This window comes from Pongo pygmaeus, chromosome 15 (assembly GCF_028885625.2).
Source record: "Pongo pygmaeus isolate AG05252 chromosome 15, NHGRI_mPonPyg2-v2.0_pri, whole genome shotgun sequence".
NCBI lineage: Eukaryota > Metazoa > Chordata > Mammalia > Primates > Hominidae > Pongo > Pongo pygmaeus.
Window position 1 is genome coordinate 17,223,779 of NC_072388.2, and position 19,686 is coordinate 17,243,464.

Genomic DNA, 19,686 nt, shown 5'->3' on the forward strand with positions numbered 1-19,686 from the left:
ACCTTACAATCCATCTCTATTTTGTTTCAAGAGTGAGATGTGTTTTTGCTTGTTTGTTTGTTTTTGTTTTTTTGTTGTTGTTGGTGGTGTTTTTAAGACGAGTCTTACTCTATCGGACAGGCTGGAGTGCAGTGGCACGGTCTTGGCTCACTGCAACCTCTGCTTTCCGAGTTCGAGCAATTCTCCTGACTCAGACTCCTGAGTAGCAGAGATTACAGGCATGGGCTACCACATCTGACTAACTTTTGAATTTTTAGTAGAGAGGAAGTTTCACCATGTTGGCCAGGCTGGTCTCAAACTCCTGACCTCAAGTGATCCACCTTCCTCGGCCTCCCAAAATGCTGGGATTCCAGGTGTGCGCCATCGTGCCCAGCTAAACAGTCAGATGTTAAAATTATATATTTGCCTATGTAGATGTCATTTCTAGTGTCTTTTTTTTTTTTATCCAGATTTTCATCTGGTGTCAGTTTCTTTCTGCCTGGAGGACTCCTTTAACTTGACTATTACGTGTCTTAAACTTGCAGTATCATTTACTGATGCTCTGTTCATTAAAAAAAAGAAAAAAAATTGTTGGCCAGGCACGGTGGCTCACGCCTGTAATCCCAAAACTTTGGGAGGCCGAGGTGGGCAGATCACGTAGTCAGGAGATCGAGACCATCCTGGCTAACATGGTGAAACCCCGTCTCTACTATGAATACAAAAAAAAAAAAAAAATTAGCTGGGCGTGGTGGTGGGTGCCTGTAGTCCCAGCTACTTAGGAGGCTAAGGCAGGAGAATGGTGTGAACCCAGGAGGGTGGAGCTTGCAGTGAGCCAAGATCATGCCAATGCACCCAGCCTGGGCAGCAGAGGGAGACTCCGTCTTAAAAAAAAAAAACAAAAAAACTGATCACAAAGTATTGTATATTTCTCACTGCATCTTGTGGTCAGAAAAGTTTGAGAAACTGCTCTCCATAGGCAAATTCCAGGTTCAATCTCTCCATCTACCTCTTTATCTCTTCTCCATGTTCCACGCTATGCAAACAAGACCATGGAGAGAGGAAGGCAGATTCCATCAATGGGTGGTGTTAAGTTTTTTCTATGAGGTTGCTGCACATTTGGGACACTTCAATGCTGGTGACTTGAGATTCTAGTAGGTAGATTGTCCTTTTCATCTCTAGCCACATGGTAAAATCACTTGGGAGCTTTTTAAGACTACTAATGGCTTCCACCCACCTGGAAGCATTTAAATCAGAATCTCTATGTGTAGAGTCCAGGCACTTGTGTTAGTTAAAACCTCACCAGGCTTTATAATATGACAGAATGGTTTAAAGCTACTGAATAGGCCCACCCTATTTCCCACCATTCTCTTTGTTTCTCTTTCACCATCAGCTTCTTTCCCAGAGAAAGTAAAGATTTTAGTCTCTGTTTTCACAGTCTCAAGTAAATCACTCTCTTTCTCAACTGGACTTCCAAGGCAAAGATTTCTTCCTATTTTATCTATCTGCATTTTTGCAAAGTTGGCCTCTGGATTCCATTTCCCAAAGCTAATTCACCGCAAAAGTTGCCCCTCAAGTCAAGGAGCTGGGCTTTCATACATGTGAACCTGTCACTCATGGGTAAATATTTTGCAGGCAGGGTTGCTGGGTGCTGTGGGATTGACATAAACTCCCAGGTGTTGCCAGCTCTGAGCCTCAGGTGAGCTTGTGACTAAGTGACTCCAGTAGTCTGAGGACAGTCCTTACTCAGAAGGGCCTTTGGAAGCAAAAGCAAACATAGGCATGAGAGGGTAAAAAACAAACAAACAAACAAAAAAACTCGTGTCATCTTGGCTTATACCTAACAGAACTTGTGCAAGAATGGTTATTAAGGTGGGTATCATACACAGCAGAACTTCGTAAATACCAAGTCTGGAGTTTAAGGGATAGGCTGAAGAGATTTTGCAGGTTTGTAAACATTTTTGCCGACTTGAACACACTTTTGTTTGGGTTTGGTTTTTCTCCTCAGTGGTAAGAGCTGCACACAATAGGGTAGCTAGGATATTATAATTTGAATTAGTACATTCGTATTTTGCCAAGAACCAAGAAGAACTATGGTGATTTCAATTTTTTAGTACTTTATTTTCATCAGTTTGAAAAGTAGGACTTTTGCTCCTTTTTTTGGCTTCTGGCACCTTTTTGCTTTTCACACTTCCTCAAAGACCAGTTACTTAGAATCTAAATTGTGATTGCTTATTCTTTCAGTATTCTAGGGGAAAGTTGATTTAATCTTGACAAAGTGTATTCAATTAAAATAATTGTTCTCTTAAATCTTTTCTTTCTTTCTTTTTTCTTTTTTTTTTTTTTGAGATGGATTCTTCCTCTGTCACCCAGGCTAGAGTGCAGTGGCACAATCTTGGCTCACTGCAACCTCTGCCTTCTGGGTTTAAAAGATTCTCCTGCCTCAGGCTCCCGAGTAGCTGGGCCTATAGGTGCATGCCATCAGGCCCGGCTAATTTTTGTATTTTTATTAGAGATGCGGTTTCACCATGTTGTTCTCTTAATCTTTTCACCTTTTAAGTTTGTCCTTCTTTTCTCCAATTTGCAATAGTGAGTGTGGCTTGCAGCTAAATAATATATTTCTCAGAGCTACTTATTCCTGGAGCTTGGCAGTCTGCAGTCCTGGAGGGGGAGCATCTAGAAAGCAGCCCTCTATAAGTTGAGAATAACTACGAGAATTGTGGGTTATAAGGCTTTGAGCAGCTCTGGCCTCCCTGTCCTCTTTTGTTTCTACTGTGGGGTGTGACAAGAGAAGGGACTCATCTGAGAGTGACTTCATATTGTGGCCTTTCACCGTTTACCTCTAGAAATTTGATTCAGGCAAGCTGGGGAGATTCTTCTTCTCTGAGAAGAAGAATTCATTATACAGCTGGACAATGGAATCTGTGATCTGCCTGTAGAGGTTAGAGGTGCATCCTGTTCCAGGAAATAATTACAATTTAGACAAGTTATACATGTTTGCTTAAGAGAATGCTTTCTGCACATTTCATGTTCTTCCTTTCTATCTTAGCCTAGGGAGAAAACCGTGGGGACTCAGGGCTGGAACTTTAGTGTGATGGGGCAGAAGCTTAATTTTCACATGATTCTCAACAAATGGCAGCACATCACATGTATTATCATGTCCAATGGCTGCAACATGAAGGAGGCTTTTCCGAAATGGTTGCCGCTTTGGTATGGGAAGGATCTGGTTACTGTTCTTCTGGCCCAGCACAATGTTAGGAAATGATGGCCTCTGTGTGAGAACAATCTGAGAGGAGAGGGGTTGGAGAGAAACACCTTGCGGTGGTAGAATGAAGAGTAAACAAGGCATAAGGGAAGCTGATGAGGATGGCAGCAGAGGAGACTCTCATTCTGCTACATGAGGTGCTCAGAACCTGCATTCTACTGAATGCCAATCACATAAAAAGCAGAGAGACAGCAGGCAGCGTACAGCCGCAGACAGAAGACAGCAGACAGCCGAGGAATCGCAAGAATGATTTTAGAGATAGATACCTCCTCTAGGATGGAGGCAAATCTTTCAGCCTATAGATTAGATTTGTTAAAATACCTAGTCATACAAATACCTAATGCATGTGGGGCTTAAAACATAGATGACGCGTTGAAATCTGCAGCAAACCACCATGGCACATGTATACCTATGTAACAAACCTGCACATTCTGCACATGTATCCCAGAACTTAAAGTAAAAAAAAAAAAAAAAAAAAACCAGCAAGCAAACAAACAAACAAAAACCCTAGTCATAGAACTGCCCTTGCTTTCTGACAGCGTCCAACTGGAGCAAACTACCACTTCCTTAGACCCTCCCCGAAATCACCCAACATAGCACAAATCCTAAAATAGGTTCTTTCTAACATCTTCATACTGAGACATCCCAGAGTTTCCCCATGAAATATGTTATCCCTTGCTATGCTGAGTGATAAACACAACTTGTTCATCAGGTATTCCTGAGATCTTTGACTCTAATCCCATGATTTTAGGATGATAGACTCTAATCCCATTATTTTAGGATGATAGACTCTAATCCCATCCAGGTTGCTGCGAATGCTATTAATTCATTCCTTTTTCTGGCTGAGTAGTATTCCATCATATATATACACCACATTTTTTTTTATCCACTCGTTGCTTGATGGGCATTTGGGCTGGTTCCACATTTTTGAAATTGCGAATTGTGCTGCTATAAGCATGCATGTGCAAGTATCTTTTCCGTATAATGACTTCTTTTCCTCTAGGTAGATACCCAGTAGTGGGACTGTTGGGTCAAACGGTAGTTCTATTTTTAGTTCTTTAAGTAATCTCCACACCATTTTCTGTGTGGTTGTACTAGTTTAAATTCCCACCAGCAGTGTAGAAGTGTTCCCATTTTACTGCATGCATGCCAACATCTATTATTTTTTGAATTTTTGATTATGACCATTCTTGTGGGAGTCAGGTGGTATTGCATTGTGGTTTTGAGTTGCATCTCCCTGATCATTAATGATGTTGAGCATTTTCTCATGTGTTTGTTGGCCATTTGGATATCTTCTTTTGAGAATTGTCTATTCATGGCCTTAGCCCACTTTTTGATGGGATTATTTTTTTTCTTGCTGATTTGTTTGAGTTTGTTTTCGATTCTGGATATTAGTCCTTTGTTGGATGTATAGATTGTGAAGATTTTCTTCCACTCTGTGTGTTGTCTGTTTACTCTGCTGACTTTTCCTTTTGCTGTGCAAAAGCTCTTTAGTTTAATTAAGTCCCATCTATTTGTTTGTACTGCATTTGCTTTTGGGTTCCTGGTCATGAAATCCTTGCCTAAGCCAATGTCTAGAAGGGCTTTTCTGATGTTATTTTCTAGAATTTTTATGGTTTTAGGTATTAGATTTAAGTCCTTGATCCATCTTGAGTTGATTTTGTATAAGGAGAGAGATGAGGATCCAGTTTCATTCTCCTACATGTGGCTAGCCAATTATACCAGCACCATTTGTTGAATAGGGTGTCTTTTCCCTACCTTATGTTTTTGTTGGCTTTGTCAAAGATCAGTTGGCTGTGAATATTTAGGTTTATTTCTGGGTTCCCTATTCTGTCCCATTGGTCTATGTGCCTATTTTTATACCAATGCCATGCTGTTTTGGTGACTATGGCCTTATAGTGTAGTTTGAAATCAGGTAATGTGATGCCTCCAGGTTCTTCTTTTTGCTTAGTCTTGCTTTGGCTATGCAGGCTCTTTTTTGGTTTCATATGAATTTTGGGTTTTTTTTTTCTAGTTCTGTGAAGAATGTTGGTGGTATTTTGGTGGGAATTGCATTGACTTTGTAGAATGCTTTTGGCAGTATGATCATTTTCACAATATTGATTCTACTCATTCATTAACATGGAATGTGTTTCCATTTGTTTATGTCGTCTATGATTTCTTTCAGCAGTGTTTTGTAGTTTTTCTTGTAGAGGAATACTGCTTTGTTTTCTACCTCCTTGGTTAGGTATATTCCTAAGTTGTGTGTGTGTGTGTGTGTGTGTGTGTGTGTGTGTGTGTGTGCAGCCATTGTAAAAGGGGTTGAGTTCTTGATTTGATACTCGGCTTGGTCACAGTTGGTGTGTAGCAGGGCTACTGATCTGTGTACATTGATTTTGTATCCTGAAACTTTGCTGAATTCATTGATCAGTTCTAGGTGCTTTTTAGAGGAGTCTTTAGGGTTTCCAGGTATACAATCATATCATCAACAAAGAGTGGTTGACTTCCTCTTTAATGATTTGGATGCCCTTTACTTCTTTCTCTTGTCTGATTGCTCTGGCTAGGACTTCCAGTACTATGTTGAATAAAGTGGTGACAACGGGCATTCTTGTCTTGTTCCAGTTCTCAGAGGGAATGCTTTCAACTTTTCCCCATTCAGTATTATTTTGGCAGTGGGTTTGTCATAAATGGGTTTTACTACATTGAGGTATATCCCTTGTATGCTGATTTTGCTGAAAGTTTTGATCATAAAGGGATGCTGGATTTTTGTTGAATACTTTTTCTGAATCTATTGAGATGATCATGTGATTTTTGTTTTTAATTCTGTTTATGTGGTGTATCACATTTATTGACTTGCATATGTGAAATCATCCCTATATCCCTGGTATGAAACCTGCTTGAATGTGGTAGAATATCTTCTCGATATGCTGTTGGATTCAGTTAGCTAGTTTTTTGTTAAGGATTTTTGCATCTATCTTCATCAGGGATGTTGATCTGCAGTTCTATTTTTTTGTTATGTCGTTTCCTGTTTTTGGTATTAGGGCAATACCCAGAATAGGTGAATACAGAGAGACAGAAAGTGAATTAGTGGTTTCCAGGGAGCGACTGCTAATGGGTTTGGAATATTTTTTGGTGGTAGGGGAAGTGGGGTTGTGAAATTATCCTAAAGTTTATTGTGGTAGTAGTTGCACAACTATGTAAATGAACTAAAAACACTGAATTGTACACTTTAAAAGGGTGAAGTGTATGGTATATGAATTATATTTCAATCAAACTGTTACTGAACAAGAAAGGTTAAAAAAGTTTACTTCCATTACAGAATTGTGATCTCCCTGAGGGAAGGAAGGAAATTTTGATAATCTGGGATAATCCAAAAGCTAGTACAATGCGGAGATAGTTTTTCTCAGAAATATTTTAAACGAATGACTGCATAAGTTGCCATACAAACTTTTCTTCATATTCTCAATCCTTTTTACTATGTGTAATCTTCCAAATATAAGTATGTAAAGAACATTCAGAAGAGACAACTATTTTGGATACAACATTTTTTAAATTATACTTTAAGTTCTAGGGTACATGTGCAAAACGCGCAGGTTTGATACATAGGTATACATGTGCCATGTTGGTTTGCTGCACCCATCAACTCATCGTTTACATTAGGAATTTCTCCTAATGCTATCCCTCTCCCAGCCACCCATCCCCTGACAGGCCCCAGGGTGTGATGTTCCCCACCCTATGTCCAAGTGTTCTCATTGTTCAATTCCCACCTATGAGTGAGAATATGCGGTGTTTGGTTTTCTGTCTTTGCGATAGTTTGCTGAGAATGATGGTTTCCAGATTCATCCATTTCCCTACAAAGGACAGGAGCTCATCATTTTTATGGCTGCATAGTATTCCATGCTGTATATGTGCCACATTTTCTTAATCCAGTCTATCATTGTTGGACATTTAGGTTGGTTCCAAATCTTTGCTATTGTGAATAGTGCCACAATAAACATACGTGTGCATGTGTCTTTATAGCAGCATGATTTATAATCCTTTGGGTATATACCCAGTAATGGGATGGCTGGGTCAAATGGCATTCCTAGTTCTAGATCCCTGAGGAATCGCCACACCGACTTCCACAATGGTTGAACTGGCTTACAGTCAAACCAACAGTGTAAAAGTGTTCCTATTTCTCCACATCCTCTCCAACACCTGTTGTTCCCTGACTTTTTAATGATCGCCATTCTAACTGGTGTGAGATGGTAGCTCATTGTGGTTTTGATTTGCACTTCTGTGATAGCCAGTGATAATGAGCATTTTTTCATGTGTCTTTTGGCTACCTAAATGTCTTCTTTTGAGAAGTGTCTGTTCATATCCTTTGCCCACTTGTTGATGGGGTTGTTTGTTTGTTTTCTTGTAAATTTGTTGGAGTTCATTATAGATTCTGGATATTAGCCCTTTGTCAGATGAGTAGATTGCAAAAATTTTCTCCCATTCTGTAGGTTGCCTGTTCACTCTGATGGAAGTTTCTTCTGCTGTTCAGAAGCTCTTTAGTTTAATTAGATCCCATTTGTCACTTTTGACTTTTGTTGCCATTGCTTTTGGTGTTTTAGACATGAAGTCCTTGCCCATGCCTATGTCCAGAATGGAATTGCCTAGGTTTTCTTCTAGGATTTTTATGGTTTTAGGTCTAACATTTAAGTCTTTAATCCATCGTGAATTAATTTTTGTATAAGGTGTAAAGAAGAGATCCAGTTTCAGCTTTCTCCATATGGCTGGTCAGTTTTCCCAGCACCATTTATTAAATAGGGAATCATTTCCCCATTCCCTGTTTTTGTCAGGTTTGTCAAAGATCAGATAGTTGTAGATATGTGGCATTATTTCTGAGGGCTCTGTTCTGTTGCATTGGTCAATATCTCTGTTTTGGTACCAGTACCATGCTCTTTTGGTTACTGTAGCCTTGTAGTATAGTTTGAAGTCAGGTAGCATGATGCCTCCAGCTTTGTTCTTTTGGCTTAGGATTGACTTGGCATTGTGGGCTCTTATTTGGTTCCATGTGAACTTTAAAGTAGTTTTTTACAACTCTGTGAAGAAAGTCATTGGTAGCTTGATGGGGATGGCATTGAATCTATAAATTACCTTGGGCAGTGTGGCCATTTCCACGATATTGATTCTTCCTACCCATGAGCATGGAATGTTCTTCCATTTGTTTGTATCCTATTTTATTTCTTTGAGCAGTGGTTTCTAGTTCTCCATGAAGAGGTCCTTCACATCCCTTGTGAGTTGGATTCCTAGGTATTTTATTCTCTTTGAAGCAATTGTGAATAGGAGCTCACTCATGATTTGGCTCTCTTTGTCTGTTATTGGTGTATATAAGAATGCTTGTGATTTTTGCACATTGATTTTGTATCCTGAGACTTTGCTGAAGTTGCTTATCAGCTTAAGGAGATTTTGGGCTGAGACAATGGGGTTTTCTCGATATACAATCATATCATCTGCAAACAGGGACAATATCCTTGTTAACTTTCTGTCTCATTGATCTGTCTAATGTTGACAGTGGGGTGCTAAAGTCTCCCATTATTATTTTGTGGGAGTCTAAGTCTGTTTGTAGGTCTCTAAGGACTTGCTTTATGAATCTGGGTGCTCCTGTATTGGGTGCATATATATTCAGGATAGTTAGCTCTTCTTGTTGAATTGATCCCTTTACCATTATGTAATGGCCCTCTTTGTCTCTTTTGATCTTTGTTGGTTTAAAGTCTGTTTTTTCAGAGACTACAATTGCAACCCCTGCCTTTTTTTGTTTTCCATTTGCTTGGTAGATCTTCCTCCATCCTTTTATTTTGAGCCTATTTGTGTCTCTGCATGTGAGATGGTTTTCCTGAATACAGCACACTGATGGGTCTTGATTCTTTATCCAATTTGCCAGTCTGTGTCTTTTAATTGGAGCATTTAGCCCATTTACATTTAAGGTTAATATGGTTATGTGTGAATTTGATCCTGTCATTATGATGTTAGCTGGTTATTTTGCTCTTTAGTTGATGCAGCTTCTTCCTAGCCTCAATGCTCTTTACTATTTGGCATGTTTTTGAAGTGACTGGCACAGATTGCTCCTTTCCATGTTTAGTGCTTCCTTCAGGAGCTCTTTTAGGGCAGGGCTGGTGGTGACAAAATCTCTCAGCATTTGCTTGTCTGTAAAGTATGTTATTTCTCCTTCACTTATGAAGCTTAGTTTGCCTGGATATGAAATTCTGGGTTGAAAATTCTTTTCTTTAAGAATGTTGAATATTGGCCCCCACTCTCTTCTGGCTTGTAGAGTTTCTGCGGAGAGATCCACTGTTAGTCTGATGGGCTTCCCTTTGTGGGTAACCTGACCTTTCTCTCTGGCTGCCCTTAACATTTTTTCCTTCATTTCAACTTTGGTGAATCTAACAATTATGTGTGTTGGAGTTGCTCTTCTTGAGGAGTATCTTTGTGGTGTTCTCTGTATTTCTGGAATTTGAATGTTGGCCTGCCTTGCTAGATTGGGGAAGTTCTCCTGGATAATATCCTGCAGAGTGTTTTCCAACTTGCTTCCATTCTCCCTGACGCTTTCAGGTACACCAATCAGATGTAGATTTGGTCTTCTCACACAGTCCCATTTTTCTTGGAGGTTTTTTTCATTTCTTTTTATTCTTTTTTCTCTAAACTTCTCTTCTTGCTTCATTTCATTCATTTGATCTTCCATCACTGATAACCTTTCTTCCAGTTGATCGAATCGGCTACTGAAGCTTGTGTATTTGTCACATAGTTCTCGTGCCGTGGTTTTCAGCTCCATCAGGTCCTTTAAGGACTTCTCTGCATTGATTATTCTAGTTAGCCATTCATCTAATCTTTTTTCAAGATTCTTAACTTCTTTCCCATGGGTTTGGACTTCCTCCTTTAACTCGGAGAAGTTTGATCATCTGAAGCCTTCTTCTCTCAACTCGTCAAAGTCATTCCCCATCCAGCTTTGTTCCATTGCTTGTGAGGAGCTGCATTCCTTTGAAGGAGGAGAGGTGCTCTGATTTTTAGAATTTTCAGTTTTTCTCCTCTGTTTTTTCCCCATCTTTGTGGTTTTATCTACCTTTGGTCTTTGATGATGGTGACATACAGATGGGGTTCTGGTGTGGATGTCCTTTCTGTTTGTTAGTTTTCCTTCTAACAGTCAGGACCCTCAGCTGCAGGTCTGTTGGAATTTGTTGGAGGTCTACTCCAGACCCTGTTTGCCTGGGTTTCAGCAGTGGAGGCTGCAGAACAGTGGATATTGGTGAACAGCAAATGTTGCTGCCTGATCATTCCTCTGGAAGTTTTGTCTCAGAGGGGTACCCAGCCATGTGAGAGTCAGTCTGCCCCTACTGGCGGGTGCCTCCCTGTTAGGCTACTCAGGGGTCCGGGACCCACTTGAGGAGGCAGACTGTCTGTTCTCAGATCTCAAACTGCATGCTGGGAGAACCACTACTGTTTTCCAAGCTGTCAGAGAGGGACATTTAAGTCTGCAGAGATTTCTGCTGCCTTTTGTTTGGCTATGCCCTGTCCCCAGAGGTGGAGTCTACAGAGGCAGGCAGGACTCCTTGAGCTGCAGTGGGCTCCACCCAGTTCAAGCTTCCCGGCCCCTTTGTTTACCTACTCAAACCTCAGCAATGGTGGGCGCCCCTCCCCCAGCCTTGCTGCCACCTTGCAGTTTGATCTCAGACTGCTGTGCTAGCAATGAGCGAGGCTCTGTGGGTGTGGGACCCTCTGAGCCAGGTGCGGGATATAATCTCTTGGTGTGCCATTTGCTAAGACCATCAGAAAAACACAGTATTAGGGTGGGAGTGACCCAATTTTCCAGGTGCCATCTGTCACCCCTTTCCTTGGCTAGGAAAGGGAATTCCCTGACCCCTTGTGCTTCCTGGGTGGGCTGATGTCTGGCCCTGCTTTGGCTCACACTTGGTGCACTGCACCCACTGTCCTGCACCCACTGTCTGGCAATCCCCAGTGAGATGAACCTGGTACCTCAGTTGGAAATGCAGAAATCATTCGTCTTATGCATCACTCACGCTGGGAGCTGTAGACTGGAGCTGTTCCTATTAGGCCATCTTGGAACTGCCCCAATCCAGTCCTCAGACCCTGCCTTCTAAAAAGCTCTCCAGTGACACCCAGCTGATGATCAAAGACCACACTTTCAGTAGCAAGGATTGTGGGACATATTTTAAAATATACAGGAGTGGAAGCATGGTTAGTAAGAAGAAAATGAAATAATGCAACTGACATCAGACAAAGGGATTGAGGAGGGGAAGGAAGGAGATGATTTCTTAGACATTCACTTTCATGTGGTAAAACTTTTCCATTGATTCGATTATCAGGTAATAGCTCGTCCTACCAGTCAAAGTTGACCTCATGTTCTTATATGAAAGTTCTTTTCATTTCATGTATAAAACATATAAAATATAGATTGTTACAGAGTTTGTGTGGTTTCTTTAGATATTGTCCTGACCATGAAAAATGATAGAAACTAATAAGGAAATATGAAGTAATATATTTATTTTATTTAAATTAATATTATTGACATATATGCTAGGTACCGTGTTGGGTTCTGGAATTAACAGAAATTAATAAAGCATAGTTCCTGCTCTCAAGGAACTTAAAATCTAATAAAGATGGGAGGCATGTGAAGACACATTTGTAAATAGCTGAGCATAATACAAGAAAGAATGAAAGACATGTTAAATAGAAGTGTAAGTAATGTGCTGTAGAAGAGGCAATTAATTCTGCCTGGGGAAAGGATTCATTGATAACATGGCATTTAGGATTTTGAAATGTCTCCTTTGAAAAGTTCACATCTACTTGCCAGTTTCTCAGCTCTTCACTGCTAGAGGGCTCACAGTCTGAACTTACTTGGGAATAACTCACTAACATCACAGACCAATTTTAGGAGCCCCCTAGAACGTTCTTCAAGGCATCCTTCATTTCTTTATTCTGGAGGCTGTAGATCATGGGGTTGAACAAAGGGGTCAAAACTGAGTAGAACAAAGTTGTGAACTTCTGCATGCTTTCTGCTCGTCCTGACCCTGGGCTCACATATGTCATCATGACTGAGCTATAAAATAAAAACATGACAGCCAGGTGTGAGGAGCAGGTGGAGAAGGCCTTCTTCCGGCCAGCAGCCGAGGGTACCTGCATCACAGACCTCAGCACCAGGGTATAGGAGCCAATAATGTAGAAAATAGTCGCAAAGATGAGGAGTGAATTCATGGTGCCACATATGAGAACAGTCCCTGGGATTGGGACACAGGCTGATGCCAGGGCCAGCAGGGGACTGAGGTCACATAGAAAGTCATCAATCATGTTTCAGTCACAAAATGGCAGCTGGGTAATGTGTATAACTGGGACTAGAAACCAGAGGAAACCATAGATGCAGAAAAAGATGATCAGGCTGCTACAAAACTTAATAGTCATGACAGTAGGATAGTGTAGGGGGCAACAGATTGCCAGGAACCAGTCATAGGACATGATGGAGAGAAATAAGCATTCAGTTATGCCCAGTGAGAAGAAGAAGTATAACTGGAGGAGACATCGAGCTAAGGAAATGCTTTTGTTTTTGGAAAGGAAGTTTGCTAGCATGTTGGGCACATCAGAGTTGACATAACATATCTCCAGGAAGGAGAAGTTGGCCAGCAGAATGCACATGGTGGTGTGGAACCTGTGGTCCAAGCGCACTGCACACATGATAACCAGGTTTCCAAGGAGAGTCAGTATGTAAGTCACAAAGAATGTGAAAAAGAGGAAGACCCGTATTTCCCAGAGGCAAGAGAAGCCCAAGAGGATTAAATCTCTCACAGTGTTGGAGATATTTCTGGCCTCTGAGGTCATTTTCTGCCATCCTGTGAGGATTAGAGCACAAATTACATATCCAGAGGGAATTATTCCTCCCAATTCCTCCCCAGGAGAGCAAGCACACTTTCCTGGTCATAGGGAAGGGGGTATAGACTAGACCAGTGGTTTCTACTTCTTTTTTGATCAGACTCCCCAACAATACAGTTTTTGAGTATACCCTTCTATATAAGACTATTCACTATAAATTATATATAAACTACTGTCCATCAACATAGTAAAAATTGGTAACACTTTGAAAAAGTTTTATTGGAATCAAAATAAAAATATAAATTCAAAATTTCCTTTCTGCATTCTCATTGGGTTGCCTGGTGCAGCCAGCTTTGGAGAACATGATGGAAAATACATATAGGTGGCTGGCTAAAGCTAAACTGAGAGGTCAGTGTTGGTATGGGTAACTCACATAAAAAAAATTAAAATTAACAGATTTACTAAATGAAACAGTAATATTACTCAAGCAGATTATAGGAGAGAACATGAGACTTAAGAAGCCAGATATGAAAATAACTGCATAGTGACAAAGTGATTTTAAGCAAGTTACAACTTAGCTACGTTAAGTGACCATTTCTAGGCCATTATCGTTATTTACTTTCTATCTGTAAGATGGTGTAGTCATGGGCGCTGGACTTTGTTATTATAAGAATCATACGAAGAAGGCTTTGGAATGTATACAGTTCTGGGATCCAGATGGGGTTTGTAATCCACCAGTGTGTCTCAGCACGAGCTTTGGAGACGTAACAGATCTGGACTTAAATCCTTGCTCTGTCACTTAGTAAGCAGTGTTTCTTCAGCAAAGGACTTAATCTCTGAGCCTACATTACTTTCTCTGTGAAATGTGACTAATAATACATACATAGCAAAGCTGACATGAGAATTGCATGAAACAATATGTATATGCAAAAGTAGTTTACAGATTATAAAATGCTACAGAAATATGAGCTATTATAAACTGTTCAGGTATTATTATGTTGGATATTACAGTCCCTTGTTAATCTTATGAATTAAAGTGGTTTCAAAATGCAAAAGGATGTTTTTTTGCCTGTGAAATTTTAGCCTTTTGACAGGTTAAGTACAAGTGTGTAAGTCTTTCTCTGTGTGTGTGTGTGTGTGTGTGTGTATGATTAGGAGAGTGCTTTCCAGGCCCTTTAGACCACACCAAAGATGTAACTCCCTCGTGATAAGGTTTCTTATTAAGACTTTTTTTTTTTGAAATGGAAAGATTTAGGTAAAAAAAAAAAAATAGCAAATATGTAGGCTGAACAAGCCAAAAGATCTAATGTACAACATGAAGACAATTGTTCATATTAGTGTATTGTATTTAGGATATTTGCCAAATGAGTAGATTATAGGTATGCTTGCCACAAGTGGTGGGGGAATGGGCTCTGGACTTCATTATTATAAGACTACTTTGTAACCTTGTGAGATGATGGGTGTATTAATTTCTTCCACTATAGTAATCATTTTCTTTATATATGTATCTGGTAACATCATGTTGTATACCTTAAATATACATAATACATGTTATTTTTTAAAAAACTTATTTTTTGTGCCAACCAGACACACCTGAATTCTCATTTTCTTCCTGATAGGCTATCTTTCCTGGCAGGAATATCACTGTAGCCTTATACGACAGGATCCTTTCTTGATGGCTACACTGTGGTTTGTATTAAGGCTACTTAGGTTGCAATCTGAAAAACTTCCTGGTTGATCTCTTCCCACACTGCCCTTTCCTCACCCTGCTCTCTGGGGGACTTTTGTGGAAGTGAGGATCAGACTACACTCATAACCATAACAGAACAGCACTGAAAACCATCATCTCAAACCAGGCATCCTTGTGGAAGTCCAGTTTGCATGCAACCTATTTACTCTCTGGTATTTTTTGATTTAGTGTTTTATTAATCCCTGGAGAAACCTGGCTACGATTTTTGAACATAGGGAAATAGAAATCGTTGCAAATTTTAGGCTTTGATTTAGGCCAAAATTTAGCCTAGAAATTTAGAATATGGACCTCTCATCCCTGCTTCACCTGTCTTTTTCCTTCTACATGCCTTCCAGTCTAGAAGCCCAGAGCTCAAATGCTCTGTCCACATTTTCTTAACCACATCAGTTCATTAGAAAAAAAAATCTGGTGAACTCCTGCATAAATGTAATCCCCAAGATGTGAGCAGTTTTTTGTCTTCTTTGAAGCCCTTAATTTATCATTGCTTTTATTATTTCTAATGTTTTCATCAATTAGATATATTATCCCCTTTCTCCCACTACCTCCTTGCGCCCCTGTTTCCTACTTGTTTTTATTGCATGAGGGACAACTGATTCAAGGTGTTATGTCCTAGGGACCCACTTAAGGAAATGGAACATTGTACCTTGTTCACCCATTTTCTCCTGTGTTCTGAAGGAAATACAGTCAAGTTTGTCCTTCTATTTTTTGGAATAATGTATTGCTCGCATTCACTGGCCTCAGATAAATTATGGATTAGAATGGAACCTTAAAGATCCCATTTTCTCCTTGATCTAAACTCACTGAATCTTGGAGCTGGAAGAGACTTTAAGGGTTCTCCAGCCTCACTTCCACCAGCTCTAAGAGTCCCTCTCTTTTACCTTCTTGTTAGTTGATTATCTAGCTTCTGCTGGAATAACCAATGACAAAGAGCTCATTACGAAGGAAGGCAGGGCATCTCTTTCAGAGAAGCTTTCAGTTTTAGAAGTTGCAATAAATTTTCTTGTTCTCTCTTGTATTCCTGAGTCACTTTCCCATTTTGATTTATTGTTTTGGTCTCACTTCTGCCTCAGAAAGGGGAAACTAACACTTATAACATGCCCACCCTATGCACATACTCCGTTAGGATTTTGAACATGCATTACTCTTCTTCCTCTTGCAATAATTATGGAAGTAATAATTGAGCCATAGGAGGGCTGAGTAACCAGCCCAGATGCGCAGACAGTGAGTGGCAGCACTAGGCATAACTTGTTCTTTCTGCTATATCGTGCTCAGAATAAGTCTATAAAGCAGCATTGAAAAATATTTGAGGAAAGCACCCACGTCCTCTTTGAGTCTTTTCTATTTAGACCGAGCATTCTTGGTTTCTTCAATTGAATATGGTGTGATTTCCAGATGCTCATCATCCTGGTAGCCTTCGTTTGATTGATCATGTTTTTCTGAAAATATGATGTACTACAACTGAGCATAATACCCCTTATACTGTGTGATTGACACAGAGCACAGAGGTGCTATAACCTTTTTTGCTGTAGAAACTCATGCAGACTTAAGTGAACATTAGTTTTAGTGGTCAGTTACTTTATACTTTTGATTTTTATTGAGGTTTTTCATTTTACTAAAGCACTTAGAGTTTGCCTACAAGAGAAATAGATTGATTTAAAATCAGATTGGCCCTGACACTTGTGTTGTTGAGTTTTTGAAGTGAGGGAGGTTAATGATTGAATTGCACCAACTGCTTCAGTCTATTAAGATATTTTTGGCTTTGCATTGACTTTCAAAGCATTAGCTTTTTTCTCTATTTTATTTTATTTGAGAAACATTTCTTGTATGTTTCATGTAAGTCTGATTAAAATATGTAGGACATGAAAAAATGCCTTTTCAGGTTAACATTTATTGTTAGCAACAATTGTATACAGACAGCTAGGCTAAAAATAGATAAATCATACAAAGATGTTGAAAATGACATTGTAGCCTTTCAGCCAGAACTGCCGTCTTCCAGTACTTCACCAAAATGACAAACACAAAGGGAAAGAGGAGTGGCACCCGATATATGTTCTCTAGGCCTTTTGGAAAACATGGAATTGTTCCTTTGGCCACGTATATGCAAATCTATAAGAAAGGTGATATTGTAGACATCAAGGGAATGTGTACTGTTCAAAAAGGAGTGCCCCACAAGTGTCACCATGGCGAAACTGGAAGAGTCTACAGTGTCCCCCAGCATGCTGTTGGCATTGTTGTAAACAAACTAAGGGCAAGACTCTTGCCAAGAGAATTAATGTGCATATGGAACACATTAGGCACTCTAAGAGCCAAGATAGCTTCCTGAAATGCGAAAATGATCAGAAAAAAAAGAAGCCAAAGACAAAGGTACCTGGGTTCAACTCACCACCCTGCACCACCCAGAAAAGCACACTTTGTGAGAACCAATGGGAAGGAGCCTGAGCTGCTGGAACCTATTCCCTATGAATTCATGGCATATTAGACGTTAAAAAAAAAATAAAAGACCTCTAGACTGTAAGAAAAAAAAAGAAAATGGCATTGTATCTCTGGAAAACATTCTGGCATACAGTATTAAATAGATTGTTTATAAAAAAGTTTTACAAGCAGCTTTTGTACTTTATGGCATTAAAAAACTTTTGCTCAATTTCAGTTTTTAAAAATTTTCTTCCATTCTCCAGGTTTCTTTAAGAAAACCAATAATGGCTTTGAAATCACTTCTGTAAATTCTCTCAGCACACTTAGATTTAATTTGCCTGTGTTTGGGGGAACTTACACTATTTAAAACAATTGAGATTTGCTGGATTTTCATGTCAATTGTCTTTGACAATTTTGTTCTTCTTTCTCTGGTATGGAGATAATCCTTTGGAATGTTCGTATTCTAGTTTATGATGGGTCCAGCGCCTCTCTCTTCTGAGGGCAAGAGATGGCCCATTCTTTTTTGTTCACCTTTGTACATCTCATAAACCTTGCAAGCAGGAAGACCCTCTCACCACAATGCTCTCAGCTGAAGTTTGGAAGATCTTTTTGTTTAGGTCTTAGTCCAGGGACAATATCACCAAATATCTTAGAGAAGGCCATTCTTTCTTTCTAACCACTTTATTTCACCATTCACTCTCTCTCTGTCTGTGTTTCTATCTCTGTCTCTCTCCAAATTTTTTTCCCCTTAGGGTTACTTCAAAGATGACATGATGACTTGGGTTTTCTGTTATTGGATAATTTAAGAACTGGCTACATTATCGTTCATCTTATATAATTTCAGCAGTTGTATAATTAAAGAACAATATTTCTTAACATATTTTCAGTAAAATTGCTTTAAATAACAGCATTAACTTTTTGATTACTGTTCCATCATGAATTTTAGTTCATTTTATGTAAAATGTCACCTTGTTACCATTTATTGAGCAGACATGTGATAGATACAATCTTTTCATGCTTGTCTTCTAAATTTTATTCCACGTTATAGCTGATTACTGGCCTAAACCACTTCAAAAACTCAACAAAAGTTTACTAAGTGAGTACTATGTTTTTATATGCTTTTCAATGCAATGGATATTTTGGAACATATATTTATATACCTGCATGCTGAAATGCCTTTAAAATTGGAAATAGTATTCTTTTCAATAAAATTAAGGGGCATTTAAAAATGTGAATATAAAATTTCAGTGTATATTGTGAGAGCTAAGTCAATAACTTTCACATTTCTAGATGAAGGTTGTTAATTTAAATATGAGATATATAATTTTGCTTTTGCAAAGATGAATAATTATGACACCAGTGTTGGTGGAGGTGCAATAAAAAGATGCTCAGAAAAACTACTGGAGGGAATATAAACTTGTAAACAAATTTTCTTGTGGGCCACTTAAAAATACTCAGAGCTTTTAAACATTTATACCCATTAAATAGAAATTGGACATGTGGAAAAAATTAGTAATAAAGAAGTTAATCATAGAAGTGCAGAAACATTTCCTGAGGAGCTTGTTAAAATGTAGATTCTGACTCAAAAGAAATGAATGGGGTTTGGGATTCCAAATTTCTAATAAGCAATAAGGTAATACTGACTTTGAGTAGCTAAGGTTTATATAGCTTCTTCTTATGCAATCTTTACAGAGTTCTTTGCATAGTGAGTTTATATAGTCTTTAAATACATTTTTGTAGAAAAAGTAAATAACACAGAAGAACAGAAAAATTCCTGTAAAGAAATAAAACTTAAAATTAATAGGGGCAAGTATTACAAGGTCAAATGACAGGTTCTGTAATTTTCTTCTTTATGCATACAGGTCTATGTTTCTCAAAATTCCTATGAGCAACATATATTACTTTTATAAGCTGAGAAAAACAGTCATTATAAAATATTGTTTTTGAAGGTACTCACTCTTCTGGATCTTGTACCTTCCCTAGGCAATTTTTGTGATCTTTGCTATTCCTAGAGTATTCCCAGGTGCTAGTAAGTGCCCTGTTGTGCCATTTGACTTACCATGTAGGTTGTCGGATATCATCTTTCTTTCATTTGCTACTTGGATTTAAAGCCAGTGAAGTCAGCCTCTGTGTCAGCCAGGGTTGAGGAGAAAGAAAATTCCCAACAGGGTATCCTAAAAGCTGTATTTTGCTTTTAGATGAATGATACCATTTCATAAACCTAGGCAGCGATTAGAAGTTAAGTTTAAAAAAATGAATCCAATGTTATGAGGAATAACTGTCAGCTTCTGGAAAAGACCTACACTGTTATTCTTCTCTCATTGGAAGAAGTCATATCTTCATTCTTAGTTTTTTCTTAAAAGAAACAATAAAAAAAGGCATTAGTTTGCATTATGAGTTTTACTTTAGTAAATTTTATTTAAAGGAGAATGCTGCAGTTTCGAGTAAAGATAAAAAA

General features: G+C 39.0%; 1 protein-coding gene across 1 annotated transcript in view; it reads right to left on the bottom strand.

Moving 5' to 3' along the window:
• Positions 1-12,133: 12,133 nt before the first annotated feature.
• LOC129013202 (olfactory receptor 11H4-like) overlaps positions 12,134-19,686 on the bottom strand; it is a 38,105-nt gene continuing 30,552 nt past the window's right edge. The window contains 1 exon segment of the mRNA XM_054449698.2: positions 12,134-13,086. Within this exon segment, the coding sequence (XP_054305673.2) occupies positions 12,134-13,086 (953 nt within the window).